This window comes from Spermophilus citellus (assembly GCF_964194105.1).
Source record: "Spermophilus citellus genome assembly, chromosome: 9".
Lineage (NCBI taxonomy): Eukaryota > Metazoa > Chordata > Mammalia > Rodentia > Sciuridae > Spermophilus > Spermophilus citellus.
Genome location: NC_138191.1, coordinates 104,734,495 through 104,752,215, shown reverse-complemented (window position 1 = coordinate 104,752,215; position 17,721 = coordinate 104,734,495). Strand labels below are relative to the sequence as shown.

General features: G+C 38.2%; 1 protein-coding gene across 2 annotated transcripts in view; it reads right to left on the bottom strand.

Annotated features, from left to right (window-relative positions):
* Positions 1–17,721, bottom strand: part of TESK2 (testis associated actin remodelling kinase 2) — a 143,380-nt gene that overhangs the window by 30,786 nt on the left and 94,873 nt on the right. For both annotated transcript variants that reach the window (XM_081307214.1, XM_081307213.1), the window contains exon 4: positions 9,507–9,555. In XM_081307214.1, the coding sequence (XP_081163340.1) occupies positions 9,507–9,555 (49 nt within the window). The remainder of the gene's footprint in view (positions 1–9,506; positions 9,556–17,721) is intronic.

The following is a 17,721-nucleotide window of genomic DNA, read 5'->3' as shown; positions in this document are numbered from 1 at the left end:
GGACTGCACTTAATGGGTAACATGTTTGTGTGTATATTTGTGTATGTCTCCAAAAGCCCCAGTGCTCGTTTTATTCTTTTTTGGTACACCAGAAATATGTATTTGACTAATCGGCTAATTGGATAGAAAATGAAATGTTGGTCAAATTAGTTACAAAATCAAAGATGACTATGCAAGAGGCATTATAATTGAACAATGCAAAAATCCATTTAGAAGTTATTCATGAGGCAAAAATTCCAGCCAATCATATAGATACTAATATGCATTCAAAAATTTACCTCAGCTGGGCACAGTGGCACACAACTGTAATCTAAGGGACTTGAGAAGCTGAGGCAGGAGGAATCAAGTTTGAGACCAACCTCAGCAACTTAGCAAGACCCTGGCTCAAAATAAACAAATAAAAAGGGCTGGGGATGTGGCTCAGTGGTTAAATGCCCCCAGATTCAATCCCCAGTACCAGAAAAGAAAAAAAGAAATAAAGAAAATTTACCTCTATTTCACTTTTTTGATAGCATAAAACGTTTTATTAATTTCCCCCCATTCATTCAGCCTGTATGTGTGTGCACAGGCACAGGGCAGAGCAGGCTACTAAATACAAAGTATTGCTGGGAGAATAGGAGTATACAAATGAGTAACGTATTATCCTTGCTAACCACCAGCAACTAAGTGGTTTTACAAATCATCTTCACCACCTCATTTGGGGCTGGGGTCAGCTGCAGAGCAAATGCCTAGCATGCAGAAAGCCCTGGGTTTGATCCCAGCACCACAAAATAAAAACAAAAAGAAACAAACATAGATACCTCATCCTTCTTTCTTTTTTTTTTTTTTAATAAACATGGAAATCAAGTTCAGAGAATTTAAATGACCTGTTCATGAATATTCAACTAGAAAATGGTGGAGCCTGGATATGTACCCAAGCTCTTTGATCTAAAAACCTGGGTCCCTCCTACTTTAAAACTTTATACTCTTTTTTAAAAAGATTGTAGGTGGACAGCATGCCTTTATTTGTTTAGTTGTTTTATGCAGTGCTAAGGATCAAACCCAGTGGTTCATATATGCTAGGATAGCACTCTGCCACTGAACTACAGCTCCGGCCCAGAACTTTACACTCTTCTGCAGGGAAATTGAAGCAAAACAACTTTACTACATGTAAGATAAAAGTAGTTCAAAGATACTATAGGAGGAGATAAATGAAGGGAAATATTATGACCAAATAAGTGGTGTGTGGGAGTGGGGTGGGGGAGGGATTTGGGGAGGGAAAGAAAGACAAAGTAAGAATCAGAGGAATGGTTTTCCGAGAGATAAGCGTCTTTGAGCCAGGGGTGTGTGTGTGTGTGTGTGTGTGTGTGTGTGTGTGTGTGTGTCTGTCTGTCTTTCGTTCTGGAAACTAAGCCCAGAGGTTCTCTACTACCAACATCCCCCACCCACCCACCCACTACCCTGTCAGCCCTTCTTTTCTTTTTTTGAGACAGGGTCTCTCTAAGTTACCCAAGCTGGCCTTGAACTTGAGCTCTTGAGATTCTCCCATCTTAGCCTCCTGAATTGTTGGGATTACCAGCAGGCCCAGCATGTTTCTACTTTTTTTAAAAGTAAATTCCATATTGTTTCTCATAAGGCTATAATAATTTATATTCCTACCAAAAGTGTATGAGAGTTAGCCTTTCTCTGAATCCCAGCCAGCATTTGTTATGGTCTTTTTGGTGACAGTCATTACAACTGGGGTGAGATGATATTCCATTGTAGTTTTGATTTGCATTTCCTGATGATCAATGATGGCGAACATTTTTCATATAGCTCTTAGCCATCTGTATATCATCTTCGAGAACTATTCAGATTTTTTGCCATTTTGTTGTTGTTGTTGGTACTAGGGATTGAACCTAGGGGCATTTTACCACATCCCTAGCCCTTTTGATTTTTTATTTTAAGACAGAGTCTTGCTAAATTGCTTGGGGGCCTTGCTAAATTACTGAGGCTGACTTGTGATCCTTAGCTTCCCTAGTCACTGAAATTAAAGGTGTGTACCACCACACCCAGCTTTTTTGCCCATTTAAAAATCATCTTTATTTATTCCTGAGTTGAGTTCCTTATATTAAAGTCTGGATATTAATCCCTTGATGAATGAATATTTTGTAAATATTTTCTCTCATTCAGTAGGTTGTCTCCTTGCTGATTATTTCCTTTGCTATGCATATTATTCATTTATTCAATTAACAATTATGATAAACAGCTACCATTTGTCAGGCATTCTGCTAGGAATCAATGGATGTCACAGTCCTTGCTCTCAAGAAATTTATTGCTGGGGTTGTGGCTCAAAGGTAGAGCACTCGTCTAGCGCATGCAAGGCCCTGGGTTCGATTCTCAGCACCACATAAAAATAAAGGTATTGTGTTCAATTACAACTAAAAAATATATATTAAAAAAAAGAAATTTGTTATTTCCATATACAAGCAAATGATCAACTGAAATCAGCGATAAAAACTACTATATTATAGGAGCATAGGAGAGATGCAAAATTATTCTTGGGAGACCAAAACAGGCTTTCTAGTTCATAAAGTGATGCATGCCTGCAATCTCAGAGTCTCAGGAGGCTGAGGAAGGAGGATCACAAGTTCTAGGTCAATCTCAGCAATTCAGTGAGACCCTGTCTCAAAATAAAAAATAAAAAGGACTGGAGGATATAGCTCAATGATAGAGTACCCCTGAGCTCAGTCCCCAGTTTCCCCACTGGTTAAAAAAAAAAAAAAAAAGAAAGAAAGAAAAGAAAGGCTTCCTATAGAGAGTGGTATCTAAGTGGGGTCCTGAGGAATTGATTGGACTAAGAGGAGATGGAAAGGTGTGTTGTTTTAAGCAGAGGGGAAGAACTAGTGTGGGAGCCCAAAGATGGAAAGGGTCACATACATTTTGTAAAAATGGAAGAGGCTCAGTACAGCTATAGCGCATAGTTCATACCAGAGCAGAGATGATAGAAGTGATGATAGAAGACCCTCAGAGATAAGCAGTAGTAAGATCAGATGTTTTGACTTTATTCTGAGAGTACTGCAAAGTTATATAATATTTCATAGTTTATGCAGAAAGAATGTTGAATCAGAGCTGCTATTAGTGACTTGTTGCCCAAAAAGAATGCAGCTTAAGCAACAATGGAACTTTCCAGGCTAGATCATAATAAAACTTTCAGTTTCCACTTGTGTGGCCTGAACCACTCACCTGTTACCACACTGTCTATCCTAAGAGCACCATGCTGTAACAAGTCCAAGCTATATGAAAATGACCTAGAGAATAAGATACCATGTGGAAAAAGGCGGGGGGAATAAAAGAGTACCACAGGACTGGACATGTAAATAAAGAAGTCATATTGAAAGTGGGTCCTACTGGGTGCAGTGGCACACACATGTAATCCTAGTGGCTTGGGTGGCTGAGGCAGGAGGATCATTTAAGATTGAGGCCATGGGGCTGGGGATGTGGCTCAAGTGGTAGCACGCTCGCCTGGCATGCGTGCGGCCTGGGTTCAATCCTCAGCACCACAATACAAACAAAGATGTTGTGTCCGCCGAGAACTAAAAAATAAACATTAAAAAATTATCTCTCTTTCACTCTCTCTTAAAAAAAAAAAAAAAAAGATTGAGGCCAACCTCAGCAACTTAGCAAGGCCCTAGGCAACTTAGTGAGACCTTGTCTTAAAACAAAAAACAAAAAGGGCTGGGGATGTGGCTCAGTGATAAAGAACCCCTGGGTTCAATCCCCAGTGCCAAAAAATAAAAATAAATTTAAAAAGTGGGTCCTCCAGTTTAGCTACCCTCACTGATAGAGATGGCTTACAATCCAGCAAAGCCCTTCTAAATACCTGACCTAGAAAATCACATGCAAAATAAAATGGTTGTTTTGGAGTAGTTTGTAATGCAACAATAAATAAGGAGAACAGGAATCTTTCTTATTCTAAGCTCAGAGCTTAGTAAAGTGCCTAGCCAGGGGCTGTGATTGTGGCTCAGCGGTAGAGCGCTTGCCTCCCACGGGCGGGACCTGGGTTCAATCCTCAGTGCCACATAAAAGTAAAGGCATTGTGTTGTGTCTATCTACACCTAAAAAAATAAATATTAAAAAAAGTGCCTAGCTAATAGCAAACCCACTCAAAGTAATATGTGTCAGGTGAATCTCTTTTTTCCTTGTTTCTAAATCATATTTTGTCATTTCCCCCATCCTCGATAGTCCTTAAGGAAATCCTGAATCACAGGGGCAATCATTGGTACCTTAAGGGTGCCCTCTTCAACTTACATGGGGTAACAGCAGCTTCCCCATTAATTAATGCCACCAAATTAATGCAATTCAGGGCACCAGGCAACTTTGCATCTGGCTCAAGGTAAATTAGGCCAAAAGACTACTTTGTACTGGGACACACACACAGAAAAGGAAAGCAGCAGGTACAACTAATGGCAATATCACAGCACACCAAGAAACTGGAATCAGGGTTTGGCTGTTCATTTTTATAAATAATGAATGAGGGCTGGGGATGTGGCTCAAGCGGTAGCGCGCTCGCCTGGCATGCATGCGACCCGGGTTCGATCCTCAGCACCACATACAAACAAAGATGTTGTGTCCGCTGAAACCTAAAAAATATATATTAAAAAAATTCTCTCTCTCTTTTTTAAATAAATAAATAAATAATGCATGAGTTTGGTCCCTGAACCCAGAGAGTTTCCTTTCATTAAAAGCTGTCTGATTATATAAGGCTTCTTATAAGTCCAACAAAACCAACTCAGAAGCAATACATATCAACTCACATAAACAAGAAATTCCCAAAGCAATAAAGAAAGAAGGTGTATGGCGGGGTTCTGCAGCAGTCCACAGAACTGATCCACTTCATTACCTCATGAACTAAAAGCATTTCTTCAGTAACAAATATCTGCTTGGCTGAGGTGTTTGCTGTAAAAAGACAGTATCACCTCAGCAGGTCAAAGGAATATTCTGCAATTTCAGAATTAGTTGAGTGGTTCTTGTTGCCACAGTGGGGGAAAAATAGTTTTTCAGTGGCAGAAAAGGCAAGAGATAACCCACACACACAAAAAGTACCCCCCACCCCCAATTTATTTGCTGGCTCCTTTGATCAGGAGATCCCACAACTATTTACCCAACCCATTCTCCAAATCTCTAGTCTTCTAGCCACTGAGACATCCTATACTAATAGGTCCTCACACTACTTGATTGTAAGGACATTCTTTGTGCTTTTCTTAACAAGCTTAAAAAGAAAAATATTATGAGATGGCACATAATCTGTCTAGAAGCATCCCTCTCCCTGCCCAGCTACTTTTAGACTACTCCAACCCCCATCCATTTTAGATACAGAAAACATACATCATGCAAATTGGTGGCAAGTTGTTTTTTTGTTTGTTTTTGTTTTTGTTTTCTGCCGGAGACTGAACCCAGGGTCTTGTGCATGCTAGGCAAGTAGTCTACCACTGAGTCACTACTACTATCCCCAGCTCAGTCACTACTTTTTTATTATGAAGGACAGCCAACTTTAGGATGATGTTGATAATGTAAAGACAAAGCATAGAGATGTAAAGAGTAGGGTCTTTAGAATCATCTATTTTGCTGCTGAATTAAATCAACACTTTAACTAATAAAGTGCTGAAATTTCATTTATATGAGTTTTTTGTTGTTTAAGGCCACTTAACTATTTCCTGTTACTTATATCGAATATACCCAATAACCAGAAAACATATTTTTCAAATAACCCAGAATACATAGTTAGTCAGAACCTAATTCTACAAATATAACATATGCTACACAAAGCCCTGTTGTTGTTGTTTTTTTTAATATTTTATTCCACTTTCTATATTATCTTTTTATCTTCACTGGATTTTGTTGTTGTTTTTTTTTTTTAAGAGAGAGTGAGAGAGGGAGAGAGAGAGAATTTTAATATTTATTTTTTAGTTATCGGCAGACACAACATCTTTGTTTGTATGTGGTGCTGAGAATCGAACCCAGGCCGCACGCATGCCAGGCGAGCGCGCTTCCGCTTGAGCCACATCCCCAGCCCAAAGCCCTGTTGTTTAGCCCTGTTGAATATAAAAATAAATTCAGAATAGCATACAATGGGAAGGGTATAGACTTTGAAACCAGACAAACCTGTATCCAATCATACATTTCTTTAAGCCTTAGATTTCTCATCTATAAAACAGATGACACATAGGACTACAGAATTTAAAAATTTTTTTTGGGGGGGGGGGCGGGGGCAGGATACCAGCGATTGAATCTCACCGAGTTGCTTAGCACCTTGGTTTTGCCGAGGCTGACTTTGAACTAATGATCTTCCTGCCTTAGCCTCCCCCAAGCTGCTGGGATTACAGGCATGTGCCACCACGCCTGGCAAATTTTTTATTTCAATTTAATTTTTTTCCCTGCAGTACTGGGGATTGAGCCCAGGGACACTCTACCTACCACTAAGCTACATCCCCTGCCCTTTCTACATTTTATTTTGAGACCTGTTTCAAAATAAAAAGGGCCAGGGATGTAGCTCAGTGGTTAAGCATTCTGGACTCAATCCTTAACACCCCACCCCCACCCCCCAAAAAAATAGAAGAGAAAGAAAGAAAGAAAGTCTTTACCCTCAACTGAACCAGAAAAGAAAAATTAGTAATGATCTGCTCATTGGGATATTTAGAGTGCAGGAGATTGCATCAAGAGTTTTAATTCTTCACTCTTTACTGAATCCATGCCCTTTGACATGTGACATTGGAATACACTTCTTTTTTTAAGAAATATTTTTTTAGTTGCTAGTGGATCTTTTTTATTTTATTTATTTATATGTAGTGCTGAGGATCGAACCTAGGGCCTCACACATGCCAGGCAAGCACTCTAACACTGAGCTTCAACTTCAGCCCACTGGGATACACTTCTAATTTGGGCAAGGCATAATTCCCACTCCTGGGCTCAGGCATGTGACTTGCTTTGTCTAACAGGATGTTAGTCAAGCACACTTGAACATGAACAGAGTTGTGGAACACATTTATGTAAATAGACTGGATACTCTTGCTGATACAGGATCACCCCTAAAAGAGTATATTCAAGTTAGACTACTGGTCCCAGAAGGAAGAAGAGAAATAGCTAGAGCAAAGCTACTCCAGTAAATCCCAGGATAGAGCAGATCATCAGCTGACCTGCAGATGCATGAGTAAGCATGTGACCAGTAGAAGTGTCTAATCTAGCCAAATGGATGCAGTTGTGCACACCTAATCCCAGCATCTCAGGAGACTGAAACAATAGGATCACACGTTCAAAGATAGCCAACTTAGTGAGACCCTAAGCAATTTAGTGAGATCCTGTCTTAAAATAAAAAATAAAAAAGGGCTGGGATGTGGCTCAGTGGTTAAGTACCCCTGGGTTCAATCATTGGTACAAAAAAATTATAAACTCACTTCTGAGAAAAGACATACACAGAAAATCTTGATATAGAATGCTGATTAAGGTGTGCTCCTTTGGAAAAATTAGTGAGCTATATTTTTCTTATGTGTGTGTTTTCTGTTCATAACTCAGTAAAAAGCTTTTTAAAACTTCAATGACATTAACAGAATAGAAAAATATTGACAATTTAGAATTCAGAGGAGGGACTAGTCACTGTTGATAATTAAAGTTGAAAACAGTTAACATGTATTAAGCAATTACTATATGTGCCGAGCACTGTGCTAAATAAGCATTTTATAATTCCTACTCACAGCGTCCTTGCGAGGTCATCATTTTATCAGCAGCATTTGTCACAATTATTCCCTCCTCTTGAAACACCTTTCTTTCCACCCCAAGAACATGCTCTTCTGGTTTTCTTCCTACCTCAATAACCACTCCTCAGCATTAACCTTCTCCCTGCACTTTAAAAGTGAATACTCTAGGGTTCAACTCTGGTACTCTTCTCTACATTTCATAAAGCATGTACTATTATTCTTCTTTGCATTCGACAGATTAAAACATTGAGGTACAAGCACAGAGATTCAAACCTAGGGGGATCAATCTAGACTTCAGAGATCATGCTCTTAACTTCCTCACCATTCCACCATTTTTTGGCCTTCCAGATATAGTTATACCCATTTTGCATTCCAGTGCCTTTGGTAACAGAAAAGAGACACAGAGTGAAGCATATAGGACTTTCCTTCAAAATATACTAAGGATTACCAGGCAACAAGTCAGCAGGAAATTAAACTCTTACAAATTCTGTTAAACAAATTCCCTAATTCTTTACTCTGTACTTTAGTAGTAACTTCTCAAGGAGGAATGTGAAAACATTCTGGAACATATTCTCAAATCTATATTCTTATTAAAATGATCTCAGGAGGTGTGGGGATACAGCTCAGTGATAGAACATTTGCCTAGTGGGTGTCAGGTGCTGGGTTCAAATCACAACACTAGAAAAATCAATCAATCAATCAATCAATCTGGGGAGCTTTTAAATAAACAAATGGGGATGAGTACAGTGGTGTAGGCCTTTAATCCAGGCTACTTAGAAGGCTGAGGCAGGAGGATCAAAATTTCAAGGTCAGCTGAATGGTAAAGCACTTTTGGGTTCAATCCCCAGTACCAAAAAAAAAAAAAAAAAAGGAATAGCGGGGTATAGCTCAGCACTAGAGCACTTACATAGGATGTATGAAATCCCAGGTTCAATCCCCAGTGATGCAAATAATTTTAAAATTATGCCTGGAACCTATGTACCTATTAAACCTAGAAGATTCCAGGAATCTGTGTATCCAAGAAACTCAGGCATATTCTGAAGCTCATAACTTGGTACCTGACTTTGGGACACCTTTGCTCTAGAGAGAATTCTGTGGCCCTCAGAAGGCAAGTAATGACTATCACATATTTCTCTAACAAAGGCTGGAAATGAAATGAGAATGGAAATGTAATCTGATATCAATAAGTAATAAAACCAATTAGTAAATCAGAGCAGTGACTGTGGAATTCTAGAGTAGGACCCCAAACATTTCCCAGATGATCTGAAATTTGTTGCCAGGAGAGTTCATAGTTGAGTGATGCCTCCATCCCTCAGCTTAGAAGGGAGTCATCCAGGGAGCAGGGACAAATTTAACACTTCAACAGTCATATTCTCATAGTACTCACCACTACTATGAAGGAACATAAAGGTGTAAAGAGATATGACCATTGTCCCAAGGGAATAGAAGAAAGCATTGTCAACATTGTCTTTTTTTTTTTTTTTTTTTTTTGGCACTGGGGATTGAACTAAAAGGTGCTTGACCACTGAGTCACATTACCAGCACTTTTTATTTTTTATTTTGAGACAGGGTCTTAGTTGCTGAAGCTAACCTCAAACTTGCAATCCTCCTGCCTTAGCCTCCTAAATTGCTGGGATTACAGGAGTATGCCACCATGCCTAGCAAATACTGCCATTTTTGCATAAACATAAACACACATATTTTGCTTACATATACACATAACACTTACTATACAACCATAAATGCTGAAATTAAGGCAAAGAAGTCACTTCAGCCCACGTATTAAAGTCTTACCTCTGTAAGTGCATGCAACTGTCCTTCATGTACACATACACCCAAATACCTGAAAAATAAAATAATTTTTTAAACTAAAATGAAAAGAACATGAACATAAATTCCATATAGATAAACTATAGAGTTACCCATGCATCAGAAACAACCCAATACCTGTGAAACACTGTGGGTTCCTATTCAATCCCATAGCCTCTTAATCTTTTTTTTTTTTTTTAAATGAAAGCTTTTTTTTTAAAGGAGAGAGAGAGAGGAGAGAGAGAGAGAGAGAGAGAGAGAGAGAGAGAGAGAGAGAGAGAGAGAGAGAGTTTTTTAATATTTTATTTTTTAGTTTTCGGTGGACACAACATCTTTGTTTGTATGTGGTGCTGAGGATCGAACCCGGGCCGCACGCATGCCCGAAAGCTTTTTTTTTTTTAATCTTTATTTATTTTTATGTGGTGCTGAGGATCAAACCCAGGGCCTTGCACTTGCTAGGCGAGCGCTCTACTGCTGAGCCACAACCCCAGCCCCTCTTAATCTTAATTAAAGTGCCAGACTGATAAAACTCAAAGTTTACCATGAAACATCAACATTAAAACATCTGGTTTTAGCAATATGTAGTTAAAAAAAAAAAACAACTCACAAAACAATGATGGACATATGACCAAATTATCCCATTCCTTGGTATTTTCCCCTAAGGTGTACAATTGGCATACTATAGCAATACAGTCACTTCAATGTTTATAGCAGCACAATTCACAATAGCTAAATTATGGAATCAACCCAGATCCCTGTAAATATATATAATGGGTTAAGAAACTGTGGTATAGGGCTATAGTTGTAGCTCAGTGATAGAGCACTTGCCTAGTATGTGTGAGGCACTAGGTTCAATCCCTAGCACCAAATAAAAATCTTTTTTTTTAAATTTTTTACTATTTATTTTTTAGTTTTCGGCAGACACAACATCTTTGTTTGTATGTGGTGCTGAGGATCGAACCCGGGCCGCACGCATGCCAGGCAAGCACGCTACCGCTTGAGCCATATCCCCAGCCCTAAAAATCTTTTAAAAATGAAACTGTGATACACATACACACACACACAATGGAGTTCTACCCAGTTATAAAAAAAGAATGAAATTATGGCATTTGCCAGTAAATGGATGGAAATAGAGAATATGATGCTAAGGGAAATAAGCCAAAATCAGAAACTCAAAGGCCAAATGCTAGAGTAAAGGAAAAGAAAGGGGAGGAAAGTATAGGATATAATAAAGATAAAAGGAAGATCAATAATGTAGAAGACCGAATGTGTGAGGCCCTGGGTTCGATCCCCAGCACCAAAAAAGGGAATAGAAGATTGAGAGGCAGAGTGGAGGAATGGGCAATGCAGAATGAATTCTTTTATCATGTTATGTGCATATATAAATACATCACAGGGAACTTCACCTTTATGCGTAAGTAAAAAGAACCAATCAAATATAAACAAATAGATGAGCATAAGGAAAGTCTAGTAGAGGAAGGAGAATGGGGGAAGGGAGGAAAGGAGGAAGGGAAAAAGGGGGATCATGAATTGAAATTGAATTCCATGCATTTGTTTGTCTGGATAAACCCAACTACTATGATACTTCAACTTTATAACTATAAAGCTCTAATAAAAAATATTTTTTAAACTTAAAAAACAATAATAGGGGAGGCGAGGGGGGATAGGAAGGGCAGCAGAATACAACAGACACTAGTATTGCTGTATGTATAAATGTGGCTGTATAACCAATGTGATCCTGCAATCTGTACATGTGGAAAAATGAGAATTCATACCCCATTTGAATCAAATGTATGATATATCAAGATCATTGTATTGTCTTGAACAACTAATAAAAAAAAACAATAATGGTGGATCAGATGTGGTAACACATACCTATAATCTCAGCTACTTGGGAGGCTGAAGCAGGAGGATCATAAATTCAAGCCCAGCCTGGGCAACTGAGAGGTAGAGCATCCCTAGGTTCAATTCCCACCATCGCGCGTGTGTGTGCGCGCGCGCACACACACACACACCACAAAATGGGGGAAAAGAGAGGACAGTAAGTAAGCCTTATAGGTATCATGGTATAATGGACTGGAAGTAAGGAAGTAAGGAAGCTTGATGTAGTTTCAGCTCTGCTACTAGCTGATACATACACGCATACTCACACACTCAAAAAAGTTAGAAAAGAAAAAAGTCAATAAATCTATTAGGGATTCAGTTTCCCCAAATAAAGAAATAGGTAAATTGGATAACCCAGTTTGAAGTCTATAATTTATAAACAACAAACTGGGAGAGAAAAACATTTGGTGGATGATAAAGAACTAACTTCTTTAACTTACAAAAAATTCTTCCAAATGTATAATAAAAAAATAGAAAAATAAGCAAAAGATATATGCATAATTTCCAGGAAAATTACTGTTAATATCAAAATGTGATCAAATTCACTCATAACTAAAAATGAACACTAAAGAATGAACACATAAAGAAATTAACACTAAAAAATGAGATACCACGTTTAAAAATTTATCAAAGGTTATGACTGATAATGCTTAGTATTGACCAGAAGGTGAGGAAACAGGAACTTACACTGTTGCGTTCTTGGTACAACTTTTTTTTTTAAATATTTTTTTTAGTTCTAGTTGGACACAATGCCTTTATTTGTTTTTATGTGGTGCTGAGGATCGAACCTAGCGCCTCGCACATGCTAGATGAGAGCTCTATAACCGCTGAGCCACAACCCCAGCCCCGGTACAACTTTTTCAAAGGGTAATTGATATTATCTAACAAAATGTTTAATTAATCCAATAGTTCCACTTCTAGAAATTTATCTTGCAAATATATGCAACTTGGGTGAGCAAAAATACTTGTAAAGTTATGGTTTCAATGTTTGTGTATCCCTAAATTCATATATTTAGACTTAGTCCCCAGTATGATCATATTAAGAAATAGGGTCTTTGGCAGGTGATTGGGTCAAAAAGATTCTGCCCTTCTGAATGGTACTAGTGCCTCTATAGAAGAAGCCCAAAGGACATTGCCCTTTGCACAATGTCAGGACATAGCAATGAGGCACTTTGAAGCAGAAAGCCCTCATCAGATAGCGAAATTGTTGGCACCTTGACCTTGGGCTTTCCAGCCTTCAGAACTATGAGCAATAAATTTCTATTGTTTATAAATTATCCAGCCTTAAATATTGTATTAAAGCAGCCCAAATGGACTAAAAGCAAGGACACCTACTTAAAATAGTATATATGAATCTAAATATTCGTGAAGCCTGCTTAAGTATTATTGGTATATTCATAAAATGGAATGCTATATAGCCATTACAGTAATGAAGTAATATTTTTACACTGACATGGTAAGATACTGAAAATATATTGTTAAATGAAAACACTGAGATGAAAGCATTGGTGCACGCCTGTAATCCAAGCAACTTGGGAGGCTGAGGCAGGAGGATCACAAATTTGAGACCAGCCTCAGCAAATTAGTAAGGTCTTAAGCGACTTAGGGAGATTCTGTCTCTAAATAAATAAATAAATAAATAAATAAGAAAGAAAAAAAATTTTAAAAAGGGCTGTGAATGTAATTCAGTGGTAAGCACCCCTGGGTTCAATCCCCAGTACCCCAAAACATAAATAAAACACTAAATTATAAAACAGCATAATTCAAAAAGCATGTTTATATATTAGTAGAAAATGTCTTAGAAGCATTAATAATAAATGGTACTGGGCAAAGGAGGAAAAGATTGATTTCCATTTTTTATTTTTTTTATTTTTTATTTATTTATTTTTAAGATGAATAATCACTAATTTGAAGCTATTTTTTTAAATTTTTTAAGAGAGAGTGTGAGAGGAGAGAGAGAGAGAGAGAGAGAGAGAGAGAGAGAGAGAGAGAGAGAATTTTAATATTTATTTTTTAGTTTTCAGCGGACACAACATCTTTGTTTGTATGTGGTGCTGAGGATGGAACCCGGGCCGCATGCATGCCAGGCGAGCGCACTACCGCTTGAGCCACATCTCCAGCCCCTGATTTCCATTTTTTAAAAATAATTTTTAGTTGTAGCTGGACACATTCCTTTACTTTATTTATATTTATGTGGTGCTGAGGATCAAACCTAGCATCTCACACATGCTAGGAGAACGCTCTACCACTGAGCCACAACCCCAGTCCCTTGATTTCCATTTTTAACTGTACACACTTCTATTGTATTTTTTTTTTTTTTAATGGATACAGGGCAATGGGGTTGTGGCTCAGTGGTAGAGCACTTGCCTAGCATGTGTGAGGCACTGAGTTTGATTCTCAGCACCACATACAAATAAATAAAATAAAGGTCCATCAACTAAAAACTTTTTTAAAAATAAATGGATTAAGTATCTTTTTGTGTCTTTATTTTTATGTGGTGCTGAGGATCGAACTCAGTGCCTCAAAAATGTGAGGCAAGTGCTCTACCACTGAGCCCAGCCCCAGCCCTTGTAGTTTTTTCAATAAATAAATTTTAAATAAAAACAATGAATCAATGATTTCAATGATTATTATAAAGAAGATAAACATCATAAAGCCAGTAACAGTAGGAGTTTGGGTTGTCAAGAAGGAAGTTTCATCAACAACACTCAAGTCTCAAGTCAGTTCAAGTTTAGAATGGCAAAGAAAAGGGAGAGACTGACAACAAATGAGAGTGCAAGGCTGAGCAATGATTGTGCTGGTAAAGACAATAAAATTCCATGAAGGCAGAGTCTGTATCATATTCTTTCATGTGACAGCCCTTAACAGCACCTAGCAAACAGTATGCAAACTTAGTAAATGATTACTAAGTGAAAAGAAATAGTGAGGAGAATATCTGGTCAAGCTGCAATACTACAGCAGACTTTTAAAGACATGCTGCTACCACATTTCAATTAATGTGGAAATACCAGAATTTCCTCAAGGAGTGTTTTTGTTTTGGTTTGTTTTTTGTTTTTGTCCTGGGGATTGAACCCAGGGGCCCTTAACCACTGAGCCACATCTCCAGTCCCTTTTTGTATTTTATTTAGAGACAAGGTCTTGCTAAGGTGCTTAGGGCCTTGCTAAATAGCTGAGGCTGCCTTAAACTCATGATCCTCTTGCCTCAGCCTCCCAAGTCCTGGGATTACAGGCATTCACCACTGCACCTGGCTAATGGGTGGTTTCTGGACTGCTGGTTTTCTTTAAGTTCATCCAGAGCCTTGGTAACTTGAGGAAGGAAAGAATCTCAGGAAGATCTAGGTAATAAGGAAAATAGGGTGCAAGTTCCAACGACTCATTTCTAGAAACCTACTCTGCCTTAGGAAAACATGGTAAGCAAAATAGCAGGGTAGTTAAAAGGGCTTTGAAATTAGCATGGGTTCAAATTCCATCTCCACTCATCACTAGGCATACATTAGTTTCCCTCTCTATAAAATGGGGATAATAGTGTCCACAACATAAAATTGTGATAAAGACTGAATGAAATAATAAATGCAAAGTGTATAGCACAGTGACTAGACTATAGCAAGAGTTTTAAAAACTGTAAGCAATTATCATAAGTACTTAAAAATAATCGAGGCAAGAATCAAACTTGGTTATAGGTAGCTGGGAAGAAACTAGTTTCTATATATCCACTCTCTTCTCCATTCCCCAACCCTTGTCCCTACTCCCATTCCTTACTTTGTAAAAGTGGGACATTTGACTATATTCATCTACCAGTTTCTTCACTATAAAACTCACTTCCTAATACGAAAGAAAGTGAATCAGTGGAATATGCAACAGGTAAAAATCTAACAAATAATGAATATAAATCAATAATACTGAGTGCTGAAGGACTGCCTCTAGAATGCTGAAGTTGATTAAGGCCACAAGGTACAGTGTCTATAGCAATATACTACTGATTTATTAAACAATTATTTAGCAGAGTGCAGTGATCTGTAGTCCCAGCTGCATGGGAGGCTGAGAAAGTAAAATCTCTTGAGCCCAGGAGTTCAAGGTCAGCTTGGGCAACACAGCAAGACCTCATCTTAAAAATAAATAAATAAATGCAAACAACTATTTGTTTATTGAGTGTCTGCTATGTGCAAGACATTAAGGACATGAAAATGAATAAAACCAAGTCCCTGCTCTTACAGAAATTTCATTCTAAGGATTATTCTGTTGGAAGGTAATTGTAATAAAAGATAAATGGGTATAATGCAGAATGTGGTTAAACAATAATGCTTCTGAGATTAAATGGCAATTATATCCTTGCCTAGAAAAATTCTAGTCCCATTATCCCACCCATAGCATAAGAGGTAAAGGTAAAATATGATAAGCCATATTTTGTCCTTCACTGAGGCTTTCCATATTGTGATGGGCACTAGCAAGGGTTGGTTAACTGTTTTAATAAATTGTTTGGACTGAAGTCACAGTATTATCTATGGCTGCTCTGATATTATAATGGCACTGTGACAGAGACCGCATGGCTTGCAAAGACTAAAATATTTATTATTTAATCCTTTACATTAAAAAATTTACTGACTTTTATACTACAACAGAGGTATCTATCCATTTTCACCTAAGAGACATTTAAGCAAGTAACCTTCCCCCCCACTTCCACACTACTAGGGATTAAACACAGGGTCTTTCAGACTGAGCTACATCCCCAGCATTTTTTATTTTGAGACAAAATTTCATTAAAATGCCCAGGTTAGTCTTGAATTTGTGATCCTCTGACTCAGACCACCAAACAGTTGAGATCATTAGTGTGTGCCACTGCACTCAGTTACCTAATGCTTTCCTCATCTGTAAAAATGGACATGAAAGTAATTTTTTTTTTCAGTGCTGGGGATTGAACCCAGGGCCTTGTGCCTTGTGCATACCAGGTAAGCACTCTACCACTGAGTATATCTCCAGTCCACATAATGTATCTTAAAAGGGGTTATGAAGAGTAAATAGTATATTCCAGATGCAGGATATTAAAGTGTATAGGTTCAAATCAATGTTAGTAGTTTTTATTTTATTAAATACTAACAATCCTAGCCAGGCATGGCAGCACACACCTGTAATCCCAGTGGCTCAGGAGGCTGAGACAGGATCACAAGTTCAAGGTCAGACTCAGCAATTTATCAAGGCCCTAATCAACTTAGTGAGACCCTGTTTCAAAATAAAATATAAAAAGGGACTGGGGATATGGCTCAGTAGTTAAGTGCTCCTGGGTCCCAATCCCAGTACAAAACAAAACAAAACAAAAAACAATCCTATGCTGGGCACAGTGCTGCATGCCTGTAATCCCAGCAATTCAGGAGGTTGAGGCAGGAGGATAATAAGTTCAAAGCCAGCCTCAGCAACTTAGTGAGGCCTGAAGCAACTAACGCAGACCCTGTTTCCAAATAAATAAATAAATAAATAAATAAATAAATAGCCAGAGATGTGTCTCAGTGGGTAAGCACCTCTGGGTTCAATCCCTACTACCAAAAACAAAAGGAATAGGTTACATTCTCTGTCTACATTTTTTAAACCTTTATTAATTCCCAAACATTATAATCTGCCATATCTGATTTTTTTAAACTTTCCTCATAGTGGAAAATCCACTTTTATTTATTGCTGCATTTTTAGTACCTAGTAAACTCTCAGAAAAGATTTATTGAATGGCAAGAATGATTCTTATTGCCGGTTGTAGTGGTGCACACCTGTGATTCCAGCAGTTTGGGAGGCTGAGGCAGGAGGATTGCATGTTCAAAGGCAGCCTCAGCAATTTAGCAAGGCTCTAAGCAACTTAGTGAGACCCTTTCTCAAAATAAAATACAAAATAGGGCTGGGGATGTGGCTCAGTGGTTAAGTGCCCCTGAGTTCAATCCCTGATACAATAAATAAATGAATAGGGCTGGGGATGTGGCTGAGTGGTTAAGCACAGCTGGGTTCAATCCCCTGGTACCAAAAACAAAAGCAAAACAAGAATGACTCTTCTTCTTTTGTTGTTGTTGTTGTGCTGGGGATTGAACCCAGGGCCTTGTGCATGAAAGGCAAGCACTCTACCAACTGAGCTATATCCCCAGTCCCAAAAATGATTCTTATTACTTGGAAATTTAGCTGAAGCTCTTCCCTTGATTTGGAATATTATATTTGACTAAAAAAAATCATCCTTCTAAGATCAGCTAAAATTTCATCTTCTACTAAGGGATCTCCCAGATGTCCTCAGCATTATTCCTTCTCTTTCTCTCCCCCCTCCCTTCCTAGGTCATTCCCATAGTGC